This window comes from Borostomias antarcticus (genome assembly GCF_949987555.1).
Source record: "Borostomias antarcticus genome assembly, chromosome: 20".
Classification (NCBI taxonomy): Eukaryota; Metazoa; Chordata; class Actinopteri; order Stomiiformes; family Stomiidae; genus Borostomias; species Borostomias antarcticus.
Window position 1 is genome coordinate 20,603,670 of NC_140253.1, and position 25,492 is coordinate 20,629,161.

Consider the following 25,492-nt stretch of genomic DNA (forward strand, 5'->3'; position numbering starts at 1 on the left):
AGTCCAGATGCTCTCAGAACGGCTGTGTTAGCCGGGCTTCGCCACACCCAATTTGATAAAGTGCGAAGGGTCTGAAAATCCTGCGTTTATTTTCGATTTCCAAGGAGCGTTCAAAATGCAGCCCAAAATGCCTCTGGACGCAATTGGATAGACCTACAACCAATCAGAGCAACGTAACGGGGGTTAGTTGTCGTATCGAGTGGGTACAGGCATTATATTAACAGCGTTTCCACTGGTAAGGTTTTGCGCACCGCCACGGCAAGATCCTTGCCGCCACACCAAACATTTGATACAAAAAACATTAATACAAATTAGGCTATATATGAATAAAACTTTCTAAATATTTCTGCCTAAATGCGCTTTCCAAACCACTGTCGCGCCCACATTAGGACTATTTATTTTCAATAAAGAGCCTATAGGCCGCGCGCTCTGTGCCGCTCCATGCTGCTCCTTACTGAGGTGATCGGAAGACTCGGCGCGTGAAGGGATTTTTTCTTCAGTGAGCGGCATGAGGTTACAACGAAAGATAGGTAGGCTATTGGGGCTATTGATGCTCAAATATTACCATGGTGTTAACCAGTGTTTGAATTGGGCCAAACACTGGTGCTGGCACCTAGGCCTACTCCTCAAAATGCCTAGCCTACTGTCTAAAATACATTTTTGTTAGTAATCTAAGTGCGGGTCTTGTTCACGAGTGAGGGAACCATGGAGAGGGAGTTTGGCCGGAGAATCGGAGCAGCTGGTGCAGTTCTGCAGTCGCTTTACTGCACTGTTGTGACAAAAAGAGAGCTGAGCCAAAAGGCAAAGCTCTCGATCTACCGGTCTATCTTCGTCCCCACCCTCACCTATGGTCATGAAGGATGGGTCATGACCGAAAGAACGAGATCACGGATACAAGCGGCCGAAATGAGTTTTCTCCGGAGGGTGGCTGGGGTCTCCCTGAGAGATCGGGTGAGAAGTTCAGTCATCCGGGAGAGACTCGGAGTAGAGCCGCTGCTCCTTTGCGTCGAAAGGAGCCAGTTGAGGTGGTTCGGGCATCTAGTGAGGATGCCTCCTGGGCGCCTCCCTAGGGAGGTGTTCCAGGCGTGTCCGGCTGGGAGGAGGCCGCGGGGTAGACCCAGGACTAGGTGGTGGGATTACATCTCCGCACTGGCCTGGGAGCGGCTAAAGATTTCCCAGGCAGAGCTGGTTGATGCTGCTAGGGAAAGGGATGTCTGGGGCCCCCTGCTGGAACTGCTGCCTCCACGACCCGACCCCGGATAAGCGGATGAAGATGGATGGAATCTAAGTGCCGTTATAGCTACAGTTAGACGTGCCGACAGCTCCTGCCCATCTCAAGCACGTTGGTAAAGCCTTTATAATTCCCTGATGACAACTAGCGGATCCTATAACCATATATATCAATAAAATTTTCCAGACAGGCATACGACGATTTTTGAAGAGGAAGAGAGAGGAGAATGATGAGACCAGTCAGGTAGGCTAGGTTATTGAAGAGGAAGAGAGAGGAGAATGATGAGACCAGTCAGGTAGGCTAGGTTATTGAAGAGGAAGAGAGAGGAGAATGATGAGACCAGTCAGGTAGGCTAGGTTATTGAAGAGGAAGAGAGAGGAGAATGATGAGACCAGTCAGGTAGGCTAGGTTATTGCCGGCTAGCCATGATTCACACCGGGGGATTAAGGAACAAGGCAAGCTACCTGTAGGCTAACAGTTTTCCCCGCTTCCCAGGGACCAGTAAACTCTGTTCGGACAAGAGGAAGAAGCCTCATGCAGTTGTCTGATCGGACAAGTAAAAAATGATTATGATAAATTGGCCTTGTGTTGCTAACGTTACGTAACGTTATCTGAAAGTACAGTTTGAGCCGAAGCGGAGCTGCTCCATTTGAGCTACGCGCTGCTGTCTGTCTGTCCGTCAGCCCTTCAAGCGAGCGTTGTCAAGGAGACATACACCACAAGCGAGAGTAGGTTCTGCAACCTTCGTGCGAGTCAGGTGCAGCGCTGCCTGATGGATTGTGCGACGGTCTTTTTGGCTGGCTGAACTAACACTAGCTTGCGTTAATGTTCCTCCAGCCACCTAAAAAATGCCAATCAAAATAACAGAAAACAGCAGCTGTTACCATTATAACAGCTGCTGTTATAATGGTAACCTACAATACATCTGATTAAAATATGTCTATAAACCATATGATTTACGCCTGTGTGGGTTTACTGTTTTATCCCGCCCAGTTACTGTACATGTAATTAATTAAATTTTAAGCTCTATGACTTTACCACCCTTACGAGATAAGTTAGGCCATCTTTATAGACCTACTTCTAGGAAGGGGACAGGAGAGAGGAACAAGGGAGGAAGAAGGGTGGTCTCCGATCCCCCGCTTTGGTTTCGAAATCGGACTCTTTTTTTCACACACCACCACACCAAGAGATCAGTTCCACAGGAAACACAGTATTAAGCCCACCCCGTATTAGATACATGGTTGTAATTGGCCCGATCAATATCTGGCCGGGAGGAAATCAGTTTGAACGGGTGGATAGATAGATAGACACATTTTCTGTCCAGACTGATCTACGGAGTGAAACAGGCTCCGTCTGTAGGGCCCGGCCCTACCTTTAGAAGGGGAGTCACAGTAGGCCTACATCTACTGATACGTTTACATTGTGTACGTGTGTGTGAGCAAGGGAGAGAGAGAGAGAGAGAGAGAGAGAGAGAGACTGACAGAGAAAGAGAGAGAGAGAGACAGACAGAGAGAGCGTGACTGAGTGCGTGACTGAGTGAGTGACTGAGTGCGTGACTGAGTGCGTGACTGAGTGCGTGACTGAGTGCGTGTCAGCTGGCCTCCAGAATGCCACAGGATGTCACATGGTGGCCGCTGAGTGGTTTCCAGGCGAAAGGTAACCCTCGCTGAGCACCCCTGCTCCTGCCCCCGCCCCCCATCCTCCACCCCCCACCACCCCAGCTCTGACCACCCCTGCCCCCGCCCCCCATCCTCCACCACCCCAGCTCTGACCACCCCTGCCCCCACCCCCCCAGCTCTCCATACTTGGCCTGGGGAGGAGGACGAGCCAATGGCAGCGCGGGCCCAGCGCTCACCCCACACTGCCGCTCAACACCACATGTTGGAGGAGCGAGAGGAGCCGCTCTGTTTGACCCAGAGAGGGACGCAGGGAGAGCACAGCGTCGTCAGGGCCGGCCACAGCGCTCCACAAGGACTCTAGAAACTTCCGAGGGTCAGAGTGTCTCTAGGTGATTAGGGAAGACGGCCCACTCAGCCAGGGGTAGATTATACCAGCAGGTTAAGTCAGTGTGTTACATGAGGTGAATTGGGATTAAGTAAACTGAAGGCCTCCTGATCCGGCTTTGCTCAGGCCTGGATGGATTAGTGGCAGGGGTGTGGAAACCTTGGTTGAACCTCACACACCTTCTGCATCCTTCTCTCTCTCTCTCTCTCTCTCTCTGAAGAGCCGTATTCTCCTCTCAACCAGGGGACAGGGGAAGAAAACATCAACACTGAGCAAAACCCTCCCTCTTACAGACCCACTTCTCTCATGTAGGCTAACCATGTAAAGATCCACCTCAAAGGACACCATCAACAAACTACAACATCCAGCAAAACCACTGGCTGATTTGTCCCAATGCCAGCTTCTTACCTCCTGATTCAGCTTTGATGATTCAACTGTGTCTGAGGTGTCCACATCGTAGTAAAATATTTGTCGGCTATTTCCTCACTAGAGAATGTTGAGTCACATGTAACCACTTGCCCCAGCCCTACCCTACTCTAAAACAGCCTCGACGGCGTGAATAAGGCAATACTACTCATTGTGTAGGTGTGTGAGTCTGAGCTAATCTGTAGTGGTGTGTTTATCTGCCAAAGCCTCATTTATAATTCAACATTGTTACAAATACAGGCTTCCCTCGAGAATTGTCTTCTAAAAAAAGGCTCTGTCAATAACATTGAATGGGAAAAAAAAGTATTACTACAGTAAATCTATATACCAATGCCTTTAGCAAGGTAAGCATACTGTAGCTATGTGACCCAAACAGAAGGGAGACGTGGTTGGGAGCTAGCTACATGGAAGAATCTAGAGTGTGACTTGACCAGCTAGCTGTCAGGAAGTGGGTTAAAGGTCGGGGAGTTGTGTGGGGCTCAACGCGTCAGGGCGGCCATGCTTCCCCCACTGATCAGCTGCAGCAGTGTCCTCTTCCACCCTCCCCCCCTCCCAACACCACCAACACCCCTCCCCCCTCCCAACACCCCTCCCCCCTCCCAACACCCCTCCCCCCTCCCAACACCCTTCCCCCCTCCCAACACCCCTCCCCCCTCCCAACACCCTTCCCCCCTCCCAACACCCCTGCCCCCTCCCAAGACAACCAGCACCCCTGCCCCCTCCAAACACCACCACACCCCCTGCCTTCGGACACAGAGACTGACCTTGGAGAGTCAGACCCAGTGATCGAGGGTGAACGCAGTGACCCTTGCGGTACAAGTCACGTGGCAGCAGCACTGTAAGAGTGTGTGTGTGTGTGTGTGTGTGTGTGGGGGGGGGGGGGGGGGGGGGTGCTCTATGAATTGGAACAAAGGCTGTATGCACTCACTGCAGTACAGACAGAGGAGCCTTCACAGACACGGCCTCAAAACCCCTCTGTCAACAGCTCAGGCCACAGTGAGCTAAAATGACCTCTGGAGTCTCGCAGGACACAACTCAACACACTCCACACTCCAACAAGAACTCAGTCAACTGTCAATACAACCCTAATCATGAATGAACCTAGCTGACACGAACACAAGGGCGTTGGTCCACACGACAAGATGAAATATCATTCTATTTTAAAGGTAAAGTATGTAAATACATATAAAGATATATACACGCCGAGTCTGTGGCGCAGCGGGATATCTAACAGAATGAGTTAAACACTTAAAGCTCGTAAGCTTTAGCTCACTGGGCAAAGCCTATTAAGAAGACACAGTCCAGTAATCCAGAGTGAGCTCTATACGAGGGGCATTAACAGTTAATAATCTCCCTCCTCCAGCCTCCTCACACGCCGGCAGACTGCCGCTTTCCTGTCTGACAAACCGGCTCGTTACCACGGCAGACGGGGAAGCGGTACCAGGCCTGCGCCCCTCTGAACACCAGGCCTGCGCCCCTCTGAACACAAGGCCTGCGCCCCTCTGAACACCAGGCCTGCGCCCCTCTGAACACCAGGCCTGCGCCCCTCTGAACACCAGGCCTGCGCCCCTCTGAACACAAGGCCTGCGCCCCTCTGAACACAAGGCCTGCGCCCCTCTGAACCCCCAGAACACCAGGCCTGCGCCCCTCTGAACACCAGGCCTGTGCCCCTCTGAACCCCCTGAACACCAGGCCTGCGCCCCTCTGAACCCCCTGAACACCAGGCCTGCGCCCCTCTGAACACAAGGCCTGCGCCCCTCTGAACACCAGGCCTGCGCCCCTCTGAACCCCCAGAACACCAGGCCTGCGCCCCTCTGAACCCCCTGAACACCAGGCCTGCGCCCCTCTGAACACAAGGCCTGCGCCCCTCTGAACACCAGGCCTGCGCCCCTCTGAACACCAGGCCTGTGCCTGAGTGAGAGACAGAGAGAAGAGAGAGAGAGGAAGAGAGAGAGAGAAACAGGGTGCCCACAGAGCGAGAGACAGAGAGGAAGAGAGAGAGGGGAAAGAAAGAGAGAGAGAGAGAGAGAGAGAGAGAGAGGAAGAGTGGCCTCTGCCCACTAGTAAACCCTCCAGAAGACAAGCAGGTGGGGAAAGAAAGAGAGCAAGAGAGGAGAGGAAGAAAGAGAGGAAGAGAGAGAGGAAGAAAGAGAGAGGAAGAGAGAAGAGAGAGAGAGGAAGAGAGAAGAGAGAGGAAGAGCGAGAGAGAGGAAGAGAGAGAGAGGAAGAAAGAGAGAGGAAGAGAGAGAGAGAGGAAGAGAGAGAGAGGAAGAGAGAGTGATATCACTGATATGTTAGGTGTACCAATATGTTTGGGTACCAAAGTTCAAATTAAATATTCAGATAATCTGAATATTTCAGACAACAGAAGCCCAAAAGTGAGTCCAGCTGTCCTCCACGCTGAAATCGTCCATTTTCTAGACCTGCATGAATGATGTTATTGTACTTAAGAACTGACTACACACACAAAATAACCCATTCACACGCACTGCACGGTAGGCCCTAGCCCAGGCCCTAGCCCAGGCCCCTAGCCCAGGCCCCTAGACCTGGCCCTAGCCCAGGCCCTAGCCCAGGCCCCTAGCCCAGGTCCCTAGCCCAGGCCCCTAGCCCAGGCCCCTAGCCCAGGCCCTAGCCCAGGCCCTAGCCACAATCACGTTTGTGGACAAAATAGGTGTGTGTGCATCACAGAAACTCATACTGGCACAAATCATTTTTAGGACAATGTCCTTGAGACAAGGGATATACTAAGGTGCCAAGATACAAATACTGGTATGAACTCCCCCAAATGTTCTTTATTGGGCTACATGGACTGTGTTTGAACCCCGTGGGTATTTGTCTCGATAGATGTCATCTACAGTAAGATGCCATGGCAGCCTAAACAAGCGAAGTTAGGGGTTAACTTATTTAAATGTCTGAGGTTGGTCAACAAACTCACATGATTTGAATAATGCAACTGCTCAATTAACCATGTGGTGAACAACTTCCTGAAAGGTTGACTTGAAACAAACAGCCTAGACTAGCAGCCTTGTCATCGTCACTTCACATGACGTCAACTTGCACACATCATTTCATTAACCTGAAGGGAATGAGGAGGCTACTGAATAACTCAACATCTGATACCATGATGTTTTAGGCCTGCTGATCCCTTATGTGCAGAAATACCAATGTTGTTTGTTGGTGGGATCATTCATACAGTAACTACCCATCTGCTGTGACGTGGTTCACACGGAGCGATGATAGAAAGCCTGTTTTGAATCACGTGTAGGCAAACAAACAGCAACAAGTAAACCGGTGCCATGTCCTCAGTTCGGTGACACTGCGTGGATGCGCACTTGACAATGGCGACATTGTCTCCTTCTACATTCGTTACAATATTAGCGAATTAACGAACAATGGCGTCGCTCGGCCCTTTCTGCACATAGAAAACACGCATCGTGCCCATAATAAACCTCCCCTCGAAAAAGTTGGGTGTTACAAAAAGTCCCCTGACATGACATGCCTGCTATGAGCCATTGTCCTCCACCAAGACAGCGTGAGTTCCTCTAGGCGTAGCTGTCCAACGTTACGCGTTGATGATAGAGACTACAAGATGTTATTATCCAAGATGTTATTATCCGAGACACTATTTCACTGTTATTATACGTGTTGATTCGCCAAGCACCCAAAAACGTCGTAGCCTGCCTATGAATAACATAACCTTTGTGTTCAGAGCGAATCCGTGTGCAGTAAGCTCACAGTAGGCCTGCTAGGACCGGAGAGGCGCACAAGCTCAACCTATTTATTCCCATTAGAATGACATTGTAGACCATCTTGAACACTTGTGACAAAGTGGAGGGTGACTGGGAGGACGAGCATTTCACCTAAACACAATGATCTAGCATGCGCACACACCGAGGGTGCACGTCGATGTTTACAGTCGTTTACCACTGAAGCACAGACCGACCATCGCAACAATTACACTGAATAACTCAATATTTGGTTCAAATTCGTGCGAACTAACCTGTCAGGCGGCTCCCAGAAGTGAAGGGCTGAATCTTTAAGGGGCGGCGTCAGCCCCGAACAATGAATGAGCACAATTTGCATTGGAGCAGCGACGTGGCTTCGTGACGTGGGCGGCGAGGGCGGAGCAACCTGCTCGAGTCAGTGTTATTTATTTATTTATTTATTTATTTATTTATTTATTTATTTATTTATTTATTTATTTATTTATTTATTTATTTATTTATTTATTTATTTATTTATTTATTTATTTATTTATTTATTTATTTATTTATTTATTTTCTGCAGCAGCTAGTCTGTCTGGGAGAGTTATGTTTAGATGGGGTACAGCTACGTCTGTGTAGAAGGATAGTTCACATAAATGCAGAGACCGGTCAAACCCCTAGACCCAACCTAAGTAACGGACGTTTGAGATCATCTAACTTCCGTAGTTTGACGTATTTCCGATGCAAACAAGCTATGAGGGTGGGACATATGTTTAGAGGAATTTGATTGGATCATTGACAAGTGGGCGGGTTTTAAGAACTTTAGACAGATTCGATAGGAGGATAGCGTTGATTGACGGGTGGATGTCGTGAGATTATTGGCCTAAAATCTAAGGTACCTGTTGTGGTCAAGAAAATTATTATTAAAGAAATTATATACTTTGATATAAGATTCCCTACTAGCACAGTAGGCTACGTAAAGCCGACGGGACACATGGTCGTAGTTTGGTACATTTGCGACGGTACCAACAGCGGACCTAGCTGACACCTAGCTGACACCTAGCTGACACGTGCCTATACAGTCGCAAACTAACCGACCCCAGGGAAACGTAGCCGTCCCTGCTGCTTGTAACTAGGATGTGATTAAATAACGTGACAATGTGGTTACATCACAGTCCCACCCTGACTTTATTGGAAATGTGTCACAGTGGGTCAGAACATTTGTAAATTACTTGATGACTTAATGAGGAGAAATCCTGCATGTCTGTTTTGTGTGTAATTTCTAATTTACAGTTAATATTAACACTAAAGATTTGCAGTGTAGGCCTAATAAAAATAATGATAAAAAAAATATGCCTACGAATAAAGTCCTAATTTTGCAACCTAAATGTATATTTGACAGAATTAGATTATTGAATAGAGAATAGAGAATATTATTTAAAAAGGAAAAGGGCAGGAGTTCTGGGGAGCCTACCCACGCCCTAGCGGCATATCTCTATAAAGACTTTTTAACTTTTGGCAGTTGCTTTATTTTGAACGAGAGAATATTATTATAATATTAACGCCAAATCCAGGATACTCGTGAAGGCGCCTGCGTTGTTATGAAGGGAACGCTGCTAGGCTGCTAGAATCGGCTGCTAGAATAAGCCAGCTAATTTATGGCAACAAAGCCTTTATTGAGATATGCTGCTGTACGCGTGGGTGGGCTCCCCAGCTCAGTCTTGTTGTTCCGACCATGGTTTAATTTGCAATAGCACCTTCATCACACCTGTCTGAATGTGCCAATCAAGTGATTTACAGTGATTTTAGAACTCTATGACGCACACAAAGTTGGTGGTTTTGTCAAAAGAGCCTTGCCAACCGTGACGTCACAGAGCGCCCTTGTGACGTGGGCCAGGAGGTGGATAAAAGCCAGAGAGCGGCAGAGGAGGAGCAGCCAGAGAGAGAGAGGGGGACGTCTCCCTCTCTCTCCCTGGCTCTCTCTCAGTGGACCAGAGAGAGAGAGGAGGAGGAGATGTCAGATTGATATATCTGTCTCACAGAGAGAGAGAGTCAGTGAGAGAGTCCTCCTCTCTTTCTCTGGGTCTCTCTCAGTGAGCCAGAGAGGGGGGGAGGAGATGTCAAGATGGTATCTCCTTCTCCTCTCTCTCTCTCTGGACCACTGAGAGAGAGCCAGGGAGAGAGAGGGAGATGTCCTCTTCCCTCTCTCTCCTCTCTCCTGGCTTGGAGGAGGAGGCGGAGGACGAGGAATATAAAAATAAATAAAAACTGATTTTAATAATAAAAACTGATTCTGATTCTAATTGTAAGCTATAGTGTTGCTATTAAGATATCCATGTTAGCATATAGGAGTACTGTTACTATAGTTACTGTTAGCACTTCAGACTTCCACTGTGTCATCAGCTGCTGGCCCCTCTTCCCAGAGCAACCCACGTATTTTCAACCAGAGGTTTCGCGTCGCCCTGATTCAACCAGGTGTTATGAGGAATTATGTGACCATCAGTGACCAGATCCGGTGGTCACTGATTTCCGCATGTTAACACCAACAAAAGTAGAATTTTGTAATTTTTTTGGCATACATCGCTGAATAGGTGAACACTATGACATATTATGTGAACCAAAATGGGACAGAATGCTTTTTTCATTTCAGTGCGACTTTAACCCTAAACCTAACCGTAACCCTAAGCATAACCCTAAATGGCCTCTGCGTTAATGGGAACTAGCCTTTACCGTACTTCTACACCGGCCGTAGCTGTACCCCTTCTAGCCACAACCGTCTGGGGCCGTTTGCTTTGCATGTTAGATCGGGTGGAGTCAAGCTTGTGTCCGGGTGACTGTTTGGACTAGGAGATCTCCAGACAGGATCTTTCAGATCCAGATTCAGTACAGTGTACAATCACAGATCCAGATTCAGTACAGTGTACAATCACAGATCCAGATTCAGTACAGTGCACAATCACAGATCCAGATTCAGTACAGTGTACAATCACAGATCCAGATTCAGTACAGTGCACAATCACAGATCCAGATTCAGTACAGTGCACAATCACAGATCCAGATTCAGTACAGTGCACAATCACAGATCCAGATTCAGTACAGTGCACAATCACAGATCCAGATTCAGTACAGTGTACAATCACAGCAAAATATTGCTGCCGGCTCTGTGATGTGCTCAATTACAGATAAGTTACACATACACAATTTAAATATTACAACTATCATATTACACATCTACTGTGTACATATATAGCATAAAAGATAAGGTACCGGTATGGATGAGTTATGTACATGCTATAAGTATGATAGTATAAATAAATAACCTAGGCAGGGGGGGGGGCATGGGTGTGTTATGAATATGCTATAGCTATGAATAAATAATCACAAGGGTGAGATATACTGTCGTCTGCATTTACACGTATGATGATGTTACACTTGATAATGTGCACTGTGTCTTCCTTGATTAAATAAAGGTCTCAATCAATCAATCAATCACACTGGGTGAAGTGGCACTCTACCTTTTCCCTGACCCCCCCCCCAGCCCCCTCCCAAGGTACGTTCAGCTGACCGCACCCCTCTCTGTAGGGCCTTGTGATCCTGAGAGCTGCTGCTCCCGTACCAGGTGGTCATATTCCCAGTCAGGATGCTCTAGATCGTGGATGAGTAGAAGCTCCGTCTGATCTGGTGGGACGCTCTGAATGTCCTCAGCTGTCTGAGGTGGGTCAGTCTCTGACCTGCTTTCCTCACCACAGAGTCTAAGTGTGTTGACCATGTCAGGTCCTGGGTGATCTGGACGCCAAGGTACTTGAAGCCGTCCACTCTCTCTACAGGGGTTCTGTTGATAATTAGAGGGGTGTAGATCCTCTCCTGCTTCCTCCCAAAGTCCACCAGCGTCTCCTTTGTCTTGCTGATGTTCAGATGGAGGTTGTTTTGAGGAAACCACTGGGTCAGCAGCCTCACCTCCTCCAGGTAGACCCTCTCATCACTGTTGGTGGTCAGGCCATCACTGCTGTGTCGTCAGCAAACTTAACAATGGTATTGGAGTCAAAGGTGTCTGTACAGTTGTGTGTGTTCAGGGAGTAGAGAAATGGGCACACAGCCCTGGGGGGCTCCCGTGTTGAGGGTGAGGGGGGGACAGAACACAGCCCTGGGGGGCTCCCGTGTTGAGGGTAAGGGGGGTTGAGGTGTGGTTGCCCACCTTCACCACTTGGGGTTTGTCTGACAGGAAGTCCAGGATCTATTTGCAGAGGGCGCTGCTTAGCCCCAGGGTTGGGCCCTGAGCTCGGTGTTGAGCCTGGGGGGAGTTATAGGGTTGAAAGCTGGTCTGTAGTCAGTGAACAGCAGTCTCACACAACCCAACACGCTCCCCTTGCTCTGGTCTAGGTGGGATAGGGGGGTGTGGAGGATGAGAGCTGTTGTGGAGGATGTGGAGGATGTGGAGGATGAGAGCTGTTCATCCCCTGTGGATCTGTTGGGTTTGTATGAGAACTGTAGGAGGTCCAGTGTGCTGGGCAGTGAGAAGCAGATGAATGTTAATCAATCCTAATTCATCCTGAAAATGTTTTGTATGCTGAACTAGAAGGAGAATACAACATGTTACAATACAGTTTTCCAAGACTCCATGGAAAATGGTCATTCAACTGTGACAAACCAATGGTGCCCTCTAGTGGTCATCACTGCCGTCTCTACGATCAAAATACCAACATTCAACATTGAAGATGGGTTTATTCGCCATGTATGGTTCACACATACTAGGAATCTGTCTAGGGTAATGCATACGTGATGAAGACGACATAGGACAGGGTGCAGGACAGGACAGTGCAAATGCAAATACAAAATACAGTGCAAATACAAAATGCAATATACAGTAACCAATAAAAAGAAAGGCACAAATGCAAATGTCTTAATATATAGTCTACAGAATGGAATGTGGTGACACCCTCGTTTCAGTTCAATCAGAATCACATGTAGGATATTCACCAATCCAACTCACCTGTATCTGTTGTAAAATGGGGGTGCTAACATAGCCAACATTTCAGTAGGCTACAGTTATAAGACAATACATGCATTTATATAGCAGAGGAATGAAAAAAGCATAATGTAGGCAAGCCAATGCCTATACACGTGTAATGACAGTAAATATGTCTATGGATAGGAGAGACAAATGGAAGAATAAAAGTCGCTGTCATTGAATTCTGTTGTGTGTCATATATTTTCGCCATAACATAATTGTTTCATGATAGCCTGTGATTGATTTGTTTTCATAAAATGTAGACCTACACAGCTTTACGCTCTCCACAAGGGTAAGTAATTCTAAGGCATTGCTTCAATCTATTCATCGCCCCCCCCCCCCCTTACAATGAGGAGCGTGTGAAGGGAGCCGCTCAGACGGAGGGGGTGAAGGGAGCCGCTCAGACGGAGGGGGTGAAGGGAGCCGCTCAGACGGAGGGGGTGAAGGGAGCCCCTCAGACGGAGGGGGTGAAGGGAGCCCCTCAGACGGAGGGGGTGAAGGGAGCCCCTCAGACGGAGGGGGTGATGGGGAGCCGCTCAGACGGAGGGGGTGAAGGGAGCCGCTCAGACGGAGGGGGTGAAGGGAGCCCCTCAGACGGAGGGGGTGAAGGGAGCCCCTCAGACGGAGGGGGTGAAGGGAGCCCCTCAGACGGAGGGGGTGAAGGGAAGCCCCTCAGACGGAGGGTGGCGCCCGCAGCTAAAGGATTGTCTGGGGCGCGCAGGGGTCATCGCGGGTCAGCGCGCAGGGCCTGACAACCTAGCGTCTCCTGGCTCAAACCTCTCCAGCTATGCTACACGGGTTATACGTTATATCTCAATTCTTGTTGTTCAAGCTCTTAGATGCTGTAGTTGTATCTGCTTGTATGATTGCCTTTTAGGCAAGAACAGGTGAAGTTTCTGAGAGATGCTGAGAGAGAGCATACAGCCTGTGTGACGATAGTCATTAACAACAAATGTCCATTTAGAACAGAACGATGATATAGACCTACTGTACCTTAGCTAGTACTTTTTTCTAGCTTCCGAGGCAACTTACACAAGAATAGAGTTGAGTTAAAAAAAATAGAGCTGTAGTAAAAATGTATAAATTGAAACGTTATTAGTTGGTACAGGAATCAATGGCAATGTGCCCTCTGCATGACAGCCTATCAGACAGGGATGGACATCAATTCAATCAACCAATTACGAATCTAAACTAGAGAGAACTCCAATGTATTAGTTAGGAAATATATATAATTAATTATTAATAGGGGACTTTTTTTACACCAAATGTTTGTTTTTGTGTGTTTTTTGCATTAAAAAAAACGTACTTCCTGAATTGAGTGGCATTGGTACTCTGGACATGACGGTATGAGGAGAAAGGCTGTAATACAATAACAATAACAATACGGTCCGCATGTCTGACTGCACTGCTCGAGTTGCACTCTAATGCACCGTGTTGACTGTGCAAGTTATGTCTGAAATCAGTTCATACGAGTCCATAATAGAATAGGCTACCTAACCCAATTCTATCAACGCATTTTTTCGACGGTGTCAATCCATGTTCTTTTGCATGCCATTCAGTCAACATGTTTTTCAATAGCCCACCTTAATAACATCCTACATTTTACATAGGCCTCATCAGTAAATGTTTATCTCAGACACGCCAACATTATTTTCCCCAATATCCATTGTAAACATCATCTTACATGTGGTGAATCGTGTATATCGTAAGAGCGCGGTGGTTAGTTAATCATAGGCCTAATATGCCAAGCATTTGCAATTTATACACCATATACGAGGTAGAACAAGGCCATGAATATGAACAACACGGACTATGACGCTTGATGAATGCGTCCGTCCTAGCCTAGCCTAATCAACTGGATATAGGCGCAGCGACAGTGTCCTAATTCTATCATATTCTTTTACACACGGATACCGTAAAACGTAGGCTTCCCGGCCTATGCCAAAGAAAGCAACACCTTAATAAGACAAATATATTCAACACATTAATCAGACATATATATTCAACACATTAATAAAATATATTCAACACATTAATCAGACATATATATTCAACACATTAATAAAATATATTCAACACATTAATCAGACATATATATTCAACACATTAATAAAATATATTCAACACATTAATCCGACCTATATTCTACTGTAAACCATGACTAGGAGACACGGCATTGTTTATTTGGGAAACCCAGGACGCACGGATTTAACAGTCATTCCGTCTTAAATTTTAGAAGTGTTGGCAAAAATTGACACAAAACCGTCATCAAAACCAATAAGATGTTTGTTGTCCGTAGTTAATAGGAAAACACATACACAAGCTAGTTAAAAGCAATAATAAATGTAATAGGATTTAATGCCCCTAGCCTCTGCGCTAAGGCCTTTCTCTCGGTGGAGCTAGAAAAGTCTCCAGCTTTAGATTTCCATGGAAGCCTTTATGTTTTGTTCAAACTCCACTTCTTTCATTCCTTTTTTTCTGCCAACACTGCACACAGGATCAATTATATCAAACACTGCGAAACTTTCGAGATTAAAACATTCCCAAAGAAAAAACAGACGAGCAAACTAATTTGGCGCATGAAGCTCAGTTTGAATCTGTGAGACGGAGCGAACACAATAAACCTGTTGTTAACCTTGCTGTGAAAATATGTTTGAAGAAAATAGGCAATTGTTGTATGAAATGTATTCAAGTATAAAATAATGCCCTTTGTTGGGGGAAAACTTGAGCAATGTGAGGGCACAAAAGTCCCCTGTGGCATTTACTAGCCTCCTTTGTGAAGTTTGCGCTTTGGCGTCGCCACTTGGCGCGTTACCCAGGCCCCTTTAAACGCGATTGTTTCTTTCATTCTAATGACATTTACCGGATCAAAACATGCTGTTAATTCGATCAGAAAGCTTCACCCTTCACAACAATGCCAGAATAATTTCTCCCAAAGTTTGTTAAGTTTACCGAAATTAGGCAAATGAATAGGGGTCTCCAGGCTACCCATCCTGCAGGTGACGGGGGATAATGCTGCTCACACCAGCTGCATTCTTCTTTATATCTCCCTTTTCTTCCACAGCATTATTAAAATTTAGGCCAATGAAAACTATTCAGTCGATTCAATAGACATTTTTTATAGGATAATAGGATACAAATTGAGCCTCTCCAAAGAGTCGCCAGTGGTGGGTCTCGTGTGCCAAAGGCGGCTGGAGACGCTGGCCATGACGCAGGCGACGCTCGTGTGCCAGGGCTAATCACACACCTGCCGAGGACCCCAACTAAATAAAGAATGTAAACAAAAAGCTGCCATCTCTCATAAAAGATGGACGTGTCACCAAGTCGTGTGAGAAACGCTGGGAACAAACGGGGGGACTCCGTCTCCAAAAGATCTCCCCTGAACTTGGCGGAACAGCCTATTAAAGGCTTACTTAATTACTCTAATGACAGTGGACAGGCCTTAAAACTCCGACGGGGCTTGGATGAAAGTTAAGATCGCTCGCTGGGATTTGTAAACAGGCGATCGTGTGAGAAACTCGAATGTGAAGAAAGAGGGGTCTTTTCTGCTCGGCTTTGTTTCCAGTGCGCGCGCTGCGCCCGGTCGGACCAGGCGAACCCGCTCAGACGCTCAGCTCCTAGTCCCGCCTGAGTTGTTACTATGCAAATAATATTCTAAAAGTAATCACGTGTCTTTTGAGCAGCCACGTGGATTAACAAAGCAGGTTTGCCCCCCTGCGAGACCATGGCTTCAGATTTTTACAATTTCTTTAACTGATCCTAAATGCACACATTTACCAAAAGCTTGCCTCTAATCCTATGGAATAATTTGCACCATGAATGGCGAGTCCCAGGGTTGACTGCTTTATAAGGGGGCATGCTCGCTCTCAGACCTCAGTTCACCTTTACTGAGACCAGTGGGACAACTCTGCCTCCTCGACGAAACATTCATACTTAAACCTTTATCAGCACATTTCCAATGGCCTCCAAGATGAAGGACAGGAAGGTAGGCGCTCCCCTCGCGCGCTCTGGGAATATCAGCAGCAATTTGTTTTGGAAATGATGACCGTTGTGTATTCGGAATATCTGTTAAAATATGTATCATATTTAATACATACACGATTATGTTATATATTACAAGTGACCGTGATTCACTCATTCTGAAAACGATCGATTCAGTTTAGAAGGAGAAAATCTCCAGGCACCATGCCTGCATACCGCGCTCGAGTAATGGAGCCTACCTAATATGTTCTTGACTAATACACTTCATTTAAAGAAGAATTTGTGTCAAACGCCACTTTCTTTATATAGGCTATAGGCCTATGATGCTATTGTGCATGTCTACCCACTTCGCGTATAGGCTTTGGGACCAGGGCACTGCTGGGCACCTGCTGGACACCTGCTGGACACCTGTTAGAGCCGCCGGCACGGTTGCGCTCGGGCGCGCTGCGCACCACACTCTATCATAACTGCGTCCCCAAACTCAATTTGTTGTTCATATGACTGTTTCGACTTTGATTCAGTAGCATGCGTTGCCGCTCAGCAAGAGACGAAAGCATTTAAGGGGGATCTGATATGAGTATTTCTGACTGACCGTGTGTGCGCCCTCACCCCTGCAGAGAACCCCAATCTCCCACAAAGTGATCGAGAAAAGACGACGGGACCGCATCAACCGCTGCCTGAACGAGCTGGGGAAGACGGTGCCCATGGCTCTCGCTAAACAGGTCCTTTTTTTGTTACACGATTCGATTGCATTCGAGATTAGGCTAAATGCATTTGAGTGTTTAGATTAGTGAGATCAGGCTAAATGCATTTGAGTGTTTAGTTTAGTGAGATCAGGCTAAATGCATTTGGGTGTTTAGATGAGTGAGATATTTTGTTTTTTCTTTTATCGGGGTCATTTTCTAACACGTGCTTCTGTTTTGGATGCTAGAACTCGGGGAAGCTTGAGAAGGCCGAGATTCTGGAGATGACCGTGCAGTATCTACGAGCGCTCCACTCCGCTGACTTCCCCCGCGGCAGAGACAAAGGTACCCGGGACATCCTGCGCTCCGGGGACACCCTGCGCTCCGGGGACACCCTGCGCTCCGGGGACACCCTGCGCTCCGGGGACACCCTGCGCTCCGGGGACACCCTGCGCTCCGGGGACACCCTGCGCTCCGGGGACTCCGACCCAAGACGCATATCCTAGCAGCGCTGCATCACGCCGCTGTCCCGCGGAGAATTCCTTCTGAATTCCTTATCATATGTTAAACCGAAGCCCTTTTGGTAGGCCTATGGGTTTGCGGATATGAAAGAGTTGGGGATTTGGTTAGGAGAAAACCTTACGCATTGGAAGCAGTGTAGGATAAGCGATTGTCTTCGGAAACAACGTAATTATATCGAACAATTCCAGTCCTCATAGTGGGCTACATAGTTCATCTACATAGTTGAATTTAGAGCTTGAGTTTGAGTTTTTTTCCCCGTGCAGCGTGCAAATCTTCCCCTTTTTATTTCAGGCGAACTGCTTGCGGAGTTCGCGAACTACTTCCACTACGGCTACCACGAATGTATGAAGAACCTGGTGCACTACCTCACCACCGAGGAGCGGGTGGAAACCAAAGATATCAAGTACGCGCGGATCCTAGCTTTCCTCCAGTCCAAATCCCGGGCGGTCACCGAGCCCGTCTTCGGCTCCGTGGGCACATTGCCGGACCCCGCAGATTATCTCGGCCAGTTGCACTCGTCCCCGGAGCACCAGAGCCTCAGCCCCTGCGAGTCCGTGTTTCAGCAGAGCCCACCCGGACACTTCCCCTGGCACAGCTCGGCGCGCAGTCCCACGGTCGCGTACCCAGCGGTGCCGCTGTCCGCGCCCACGCAACAGCACGGCGGCTACCTGTCGCCAGTCCAAGGACTTGACCACCACTACTTCAACTTCATCGGTCACTCACATGCGAATGCGTTTACTTTGCACACTGCGCAACATGTCTTGTAACCATTATCTCCGTTTCACGTTGTCCTTATTTATATATGTGATTAAAAGAAATACCTACATAATGTGAATATTGAATGGAATAAATATTTCTTAAGAAAATTGATTTGGTTTAAACTGTGAAAAAATCTTATTTCAATAGTTTATTTTCTCTTCCTTCTACAATAGCCTACGTAGCCTAGACTATACACGCTCTTGGGCGTATGACTCAAATTCCATGGACTCAAGACATGTTTTTATCTGTTGCCTTGTGCAATGAATGTTATGCTAAAGATTTACAGTAGTAGGCTATAGGCTACTCCTAGTTTTCAGCACAAAAAGTAGCCTATATGACTCACAAAATTAAATTAGACGAGTAATTATATACTACTGTTTGTTCCTCATTTTGGGAAATGTGATGTTTTGTGTAGATTTATGTCACGTCTTCCTTATCCTAATCAACCAGGTTTAGTTACGCATAGTATCTACACTCATATAGTTCATATTGTACGTAAAGGCTTTCATTCTTGTTTGGGTGATTTGATAACAATTCGTCAATCTATGTCGGGACCTATGAGAAGACGATATTAATGTGATGTGTACAGCTCTTTTTATTAGGTGTCTCATCAACACTAGAGATTCAGATCGCGTATATGAACACCAAACATCTTATTGGACATCTGTTGGACACCATGATTGACAAGGCCTTTCCTGGGTGATCCAACGGTAATGGGACACAACGCCAGAACCACACAGCCTAGTATCTCAGTGTCAAAACGAAATCACTTAGCAAATACGACGTGGTTACTCTCTCTCACAGAGGGGGGGGGGACTCTGGATAGGACTGGTCCTAGTCTGGGCTCTTTCTCTCACAGAGGGGGGGGCACTCTGGATAGGACTGGTCCAAGTCTGGGCTTTCTCTCTCACAGAGGGGGGGGCCCCTCTGGATAGGACTGGTCCAAGTCTGGGCTTTCTCTCTCACTGGGCACAGGACTGTTCCACCTATATTTAAATAGAATGCAAATAACAAACACGAATTCACACAATTCTTTGAAAGATAGGAGATCTGTAGGAAGGGGTTAATCTCTGTATCAGGACGAGGAGAGGCAGGCGGGGTTTAGCTTGGGTCACCCCTGTGTCAAGGCCCCCCTCTCCCAACATAAACAAACTCACACTTAAACAGACCATTCACCTTTCACTGGCCGAGCTAAACGATGAAGAACGCCTCAAAACAGGTTGCAAATAGAAAGTCACCCAAGAAAAACACCACAGATGTCATTCATATTGAGGCTAAAGTTAAAGAAGTTAGTAAAATGTCAGAATGACATTGAGGGGCAACTTGATGTATTTGGACGATCAAATAAATTCACAAAACCATGAAAAAAATGACTGGGAGGGATTGAAAATGTTATAACATGATTTCCAAGGATTAGAGATTAAATCTGAGAGTAAAGTGAGAAAGGCATTATTGTTGGAAAGAGTAGAACACACACACACACACACACACACATTTGGCAAAGCTGTGCCATTTCCATATATTTAAGCAGATGACTATTCATGGTTGTGGGCCGGATTAGGGTGGGAGGTTTGGATGGGAAGAGGCGGGCCACTGTGGTTAAAAAATTGGCCTTTATTTGCATACAATTTAACCAATCCTCACCCAGCCATGGTGGTCATTGTCTAGCCAACAGAGGAGAATCTGTATCTGGCTGCATTCGGTTAATTTCATCAGTAGAAGGTTAAGTCTTTATTGGAGGTTTTATATGACAGAATTAGATCTTGGGCTCATCTTGGCTCTTTCTCTCACCAAAGACCTGTAACCCTGTTCCACCAACTTTGATTCATATATGAAGAAGCCATAGAAGAGAAGAAGCCATAGAAGAGAAAAATGCCTAGAATAAGTCAGACAGGGCCTCTGACTTTCCCTCACATGAAAATGATGTCATTTCCCCCTAAAAAGAGCTTATTTTGTCAAGCGGGTGTATGCTTCCTTTCTCTCTCAATAACTGGACTAATCTCCTCCCAACCCATTTTCACTTCTTCCTTTCTCTCAGTAAGTTGTGTGGTGTTGGTTTGAGTTAGAGTTTGAGTTGTGTGGTGTTGGTTTGAGTTGTGTGGTGTTTGAGTTGTGTGGTGTTGGTTTGAGTTTGAGTTGTGTGGTGTTAGTTTGAGTTGTGTGGTGTTTGAGTTGTGTGGTGTTTGAGTTGTGTGGTGTTTGAGTTGTGTGGTGTTAGTTTGAGTTGTGTGGTGTTTGAGTTGTGTGGTGTTTGAGTTGTGTGGTGTTAGTTTGAGTTGTGTGGTGTTTGAGTTGTGTGGTGTTTGAGTTGTGTGGTGTTTGAGTTGTTTGGTGTTAGTTTGAGTTGTGTGGTGTTTGAGTTGTGTGGTGTTTGAGTTGTGTTGTGTTTGAGTTGTGTGGTGTTAGTTTGAGTTGTGTGGTGTTAGTTTGAGTTGTGTGGTGTTTGAGTTGTGTGGTGTTAGTTTGAGTTGTGTGGTGTTTGAGTTGTGTGGTGTTTGAGTTGTGTGGTGTTTGAGTTGTTTGGTGTTAGTTTGAGTTGTGTGGTGTTTGAGTTGTGTGGTGTTGGTTTGAGTTGTGTGGTGTTTGAGTTGTGTGGTGTTAGTTTGCGTTGTGTGGTGTTAGTTTGAGTTGTGTGGTGTTTGAGTTGTGTGGTGTTAGTTTGAGTTGCGTGGTGTTTGAGTTGTGTGTTGTTAGTTTGAGTTGTGTGGTGTTAGTTTGAGTTGTGTGGTGTTTGAGTTGTGTGGTGTTTGAGTTGTGTGGTGTTAGTTTGAGTTGTGTGGTGTTAGTTTGAGCGGTGTGGTGTTTGAGTTGTGTGGTGTTAGTTTGAGTTGTGTGGTGTTTGAGTTGTGTGGTGTTAGTTTGAGTTGTGTGGTGTTTTAGTTGTGTGGTATTAGTTTGAGTTGTGTGGTGTTTGAGTTGTGTGGTATTAGTTTGAGTTGTGTGGTGTTTGAGTTGTGTGGTATTAGTTTGAGTTGTGTGGTGTTTGAGTTGTGTGGTGTTTGAGTTGTGTGGTGTTTGAGTTGTGTGGTGTTTAAGTTGTGTGGTGTTAGTTTGAGTTGTGTGATATTAGTTTAAGTTGTGTGGTGTTTGAGTTGTGTGGTGTTAGTTTGAGTTGTGTGGTGTTGGTTTGAGTTGTGTGGTGTTTGAGTTGTGTGGTGTTAGTTTGAGTTGTGTGGTGTTGGTTTGAGTTGTGTGGTGTTTGAGTTGTGTGGTGTTTGAGTTGTGTGGTGTTGGTTTGAGTTGTGTGGTGTTTGAGTTGTGTGGTGTTTGAGTTGTGTGGTGTTAGTTTGAGTTGTGTGGTGTTTGAGTTGTGTGGTGTTTGAGTTGTGTGGTGTTTGAGTTGTGTGGTGTTTGAGTTGTGTGGTGTTGGTTTGAGTTGTGTGGTGTTTGAGTTGTGTGGTGTTGGTTTGAGTTGTGTGGTGTTGGTTTGAGTTGTGTGGTGTTGGTTTGCAAGAGAGTACATAGAAAGTAGAGACAAGTTAAGAAAAGGGTGGCCAAAAGAAATAGTCCCTGAGTTTTTAGGCCAGGGTAGGCTGGTTCATCTCAATGGGGGACAATCTTTGGTTCCTTAGGTTTCGTCCTTGAGTGGCTCAGAAGAAAAATAATCAGAGGCGTGAAATCCAAGGTTATGTGGAAGAGAGGAAAGAGTGAAGCAAGTCTCTCTCTCTCCCCTCCTCTCTGCTAAGGTCATGGAGCCTTGGGGCGAGGTCAATCCGCTACCATTCACCCTGCTGTTTTATGTACACTGAAACACTGTCACCAAGAACACACACACATGCACAGTTCACTTATATGCACACAAACACACACTCACAAACACTATCAACAAGCCTGCGTGAACACACACACACACACACACTCACACATGCATACAAACACACACGCGCAGGCACACACACACGTGCAGACACACACACACACACACACACACACAAACACACACACACACACGCAGGCACGCACACACACACACACACACACACACACACACACACACACACACACACACACACACTAATTGCCCAAGAGCCCCCAGACGTGAGTTGAAAGCGTGAGTGTGAGGGGTCCTGCAGGTGTCTTTGTTGGGAGGGGAGGATGGATGGATGGGTGGATGGATGGATGGAGAGATGGATGGATGGATGGGTGGGTGGATGGAGAGATGGATGGATGGATGGATGGATGGATGGATGGATGGATGGATGGATGGATGGATGGATGGATGGATGGATGGATGGATGGATGGATGGAGAGATGGATGGATGGATGGATGGATGGATGGATGGATGGATGGATGGATGGATGGATGGATGGATGGATGGATGGATGGATGGATGGATGGATGGATGGAGAGATGGATGGATGGATGGATGGATGGATGGATGGATGGATGGATGGATGGGTGGGATATGTGGGTAGACTGATGGATGGATAAACCACATTAATCGCCTCACCAGCTACTGACCAAGACACAAGAATGAAAAGAAAGACAGTGGCCGTGCAGATGGAAACGTGATAATACGATGAAAGGGCTACGCCTTTGAAGCCATACTTGGGTACCAACAGCACAATATTGGTTTAAATCCCTACTCTAAACACAGAGTTTAGCAGGAAAAAAAGACTAATGTGCAGCCAGATGAGAAAGATTTAGGGAAAGCAGAGCGCATGAATAATAATAAATTGAGCGGAGAAAAAGGGATCCCTGAACTGGTTATTGTCATGTAAACCCTGGTCTCAATGAGCGAGCTGGGAATGTCTCCCTGGTTAGAGAATGTTTATCTTTCGTATTAATATCACACCCTGAACATTCACAATCCTCCCTTTCACTGCCCCGGCTTTACAGCAGTGTTGAAAACAAAACATATCCCACACGTTGAATTCTGTTTTGTTTTTTTAAAGTGTATAGCCAAGCAACAGTATATAGTTAAGATGATTTTGTTGTTTTCTTGGTTATTCAGAACCATTCCTTGTATTCAGTATTTATCTATCTCTTGAATTACATGCGGTAACAACTTATTTTATTCTTTTCTGTAGTCGCTGTCTTTCCTCCTTATCCTGAAGTCAAATATAGATCAGTGCACAAAAGTAATATTTTCATATTGGATTTTATCCATAGCTGACTGCATCTCCACAGTAGCATGTTCAATGATGACGCCAGATACCAAGTACCCCCGATGTGTCATAAACATGTACAGTAGCACTGTATTGATGTGTCCTAGTTACAGTATGTACAGGGTACTGATACAACGTGCAATGAAATGCATACTTGAGAGCTTCTCCTTACAAACAGTACGAAATGTAATAAGAAAAGTAGCAGCAATATATGAGAAAAACATGAATACTAGATGTGAGTCTAAGTAGCCGTGCTTTAGCAGCACTAGAGAGCTGCTGTGTGAATATGAGCTGTGATTGATCACCAGAGAGCTGCTGTGTGAATATGAGCTGTGATTGATCACCAGAGAGCTGCTGTGTGAATATGAGCTGTGATTGATCACCAGAGAGCTGCTGTGTGAATATGAGCTGTGATTGATCACCAGAGAGCTGCTGTGTGAATATGAGCTGTGATTGATCACCAGAGAGCTGCTGTGTGAATATGAGCTGTGATTGATCACCAGAGAGCTGCTGTGTGAATATGAGCTGTGATTGATCACCAGAGAGCTGCTGTGTGAATATGAGCTGTGATTGATCAGAGAGCTGCTGTGTGAATATGAGCTGTGATTGATCAGAGAGCTGCTGTGTGAATATGAGCTGTGATTGATCACCAGAGAGCTGCTGTGTGAATATGAGCTGTGATTGATCACCAGAGAGCTGCTGTGTGAATATGAGCTGTGATTGATCGGGAATCCAGGAAATTCTGACTTGAGGCAAGAAACTGTCTTTGAGACTGGAGGTGTGAAACCTGATGCTCTGGTATCTCCTACCAGTACCTCCTACCAGTACCTCCTACCAGTACCTCCTACCAGTACCTCCTACCAGTATCTCCTACCAGTACCTCCTACCAGTATCTCCTACCAGTACCCACCTACCAGTATCTCCTACCAGTACCTCCTACCAGTATCTCCTACCAGTACCTCCTACCAGTATCTCCTACCAGTACCTCCTACCAGTATCTCCTACCAGTATCTCCTACCAGTACCTCCTACCAGTACCCACCTACCAGTATATCCTACCAGTACCCACCTACCAGTATCTCCTACCAGTACCTCCTACCAGTATCTCCTACCAGTACCTCCTACCAGTATCTCCCACCAGTACCTCATATCAGTATCTCCTACCAGTATCTCCTACCAGTACCTCCTACCAGTATCTCCTACCAGTATCTCCTACCAGTATCTCCTACCAGTACCTCCTACCAGTATCTCCTACCAGTACCCACCTACCAGTATCTCCTACCAGTACCTCCTACCAGTATCTCCTACCAGTACCTCCTACCAGTATCTTCTACCAGTACCTCCTACCAGTATCTCCTACCAGTATCTCCTACCAGTACCTCCTACTAGTACCTCCCACCAGTATCTCCTACCAGTACCTCCTACCAGTACCTCCTACCAGTATCTCCTACCAGTACCCACCTACCAGTACCTCCTACCAGTACCTCCTACCAGTACCTCCCACCAGTACCTCCCACCAGTATCTCCCACCAGTATCTCCTACCAGTACCTCCTACCAGTATCTCCCACCAGTATCTCATATCAGTATCTCCTACCAGTATCTCCTACCAGTATCTCCCACCAGTATCTCCTACCAGTACCTCCTACCAGTATCTCCCACCAGTATCTCATATCAGTATCTCCTACCAGTATCTCCTACCAGTATCTCCTACCAGTATCTCCCACCAGTATCTCATATCAGTATCTCCTACCAGTATCTCCTACCAGTATCTCCCACCAGTACCTCCTACCAGTGCCTCCTACCAGTATCTCTCTGATGAGGACATGCTGATCTCCTCAGCCATCGGAGGGGGTGTACACGGTGCAGGGCCATCCTGGAGGGGGTGTAAACGGTGCAGGGCCATCCTGGAGGGGGTGTAAACGGTGCAGGGCCATCCTGGAGGGGGTGTAAACGGTGCAGGGCCATCCTGGTGGGGGTGTAAACGGTGCAGGGCCATCCTGGTGGGGGTGTACACGGTGCAGGGCCATCCTGGTGGGGGTGTAAACGGTGCAGGGCCATCCTGGAG

General features: G+C 46.8%; 2 protein-coding genes across 2 annotated transcripts in view; one reads left to right on the top strand and one right to left on the bottom strand.

Moving 5' to 3' along the window:
* The window catches only part of acsl1a (acyl-CoA synthetase long chain family member 1a), a 68,777-nt gene extending 61,073 nt beyond the window's left edge, over positions 1-7,704 (bottom strand). The window contains 1 exon segment of the mRNA XM_084454369.1: positions 7,662-7,704. The gene's annotated coding sequence lies outside the window, so the exon portion shown is untranslated.
* An 8,627-nt stretch (positions 7,705-16,331) lies between these two features.
* Positions 16,332-18,326, top strand: helt (helt bHLH transcription factor; the record flags this gene model as incomplete). The annotated part of the gene is made up of 4 exons (XM_084454373.1): positions 16,332-16,358; positions 16,972-17,076; positions 17,286-17,382; positions 17,851-18,326. 4 exons carry the CDS (start codon positions 16,332-16,334, stop codon positions 18,324-18,326), a joined length of 705 nt encoding a protein of 234 aa, XP_084310499.1.
* Between the last annotated feature and the right edge of the window lie 7,166 nt (positions 18,327-25,492).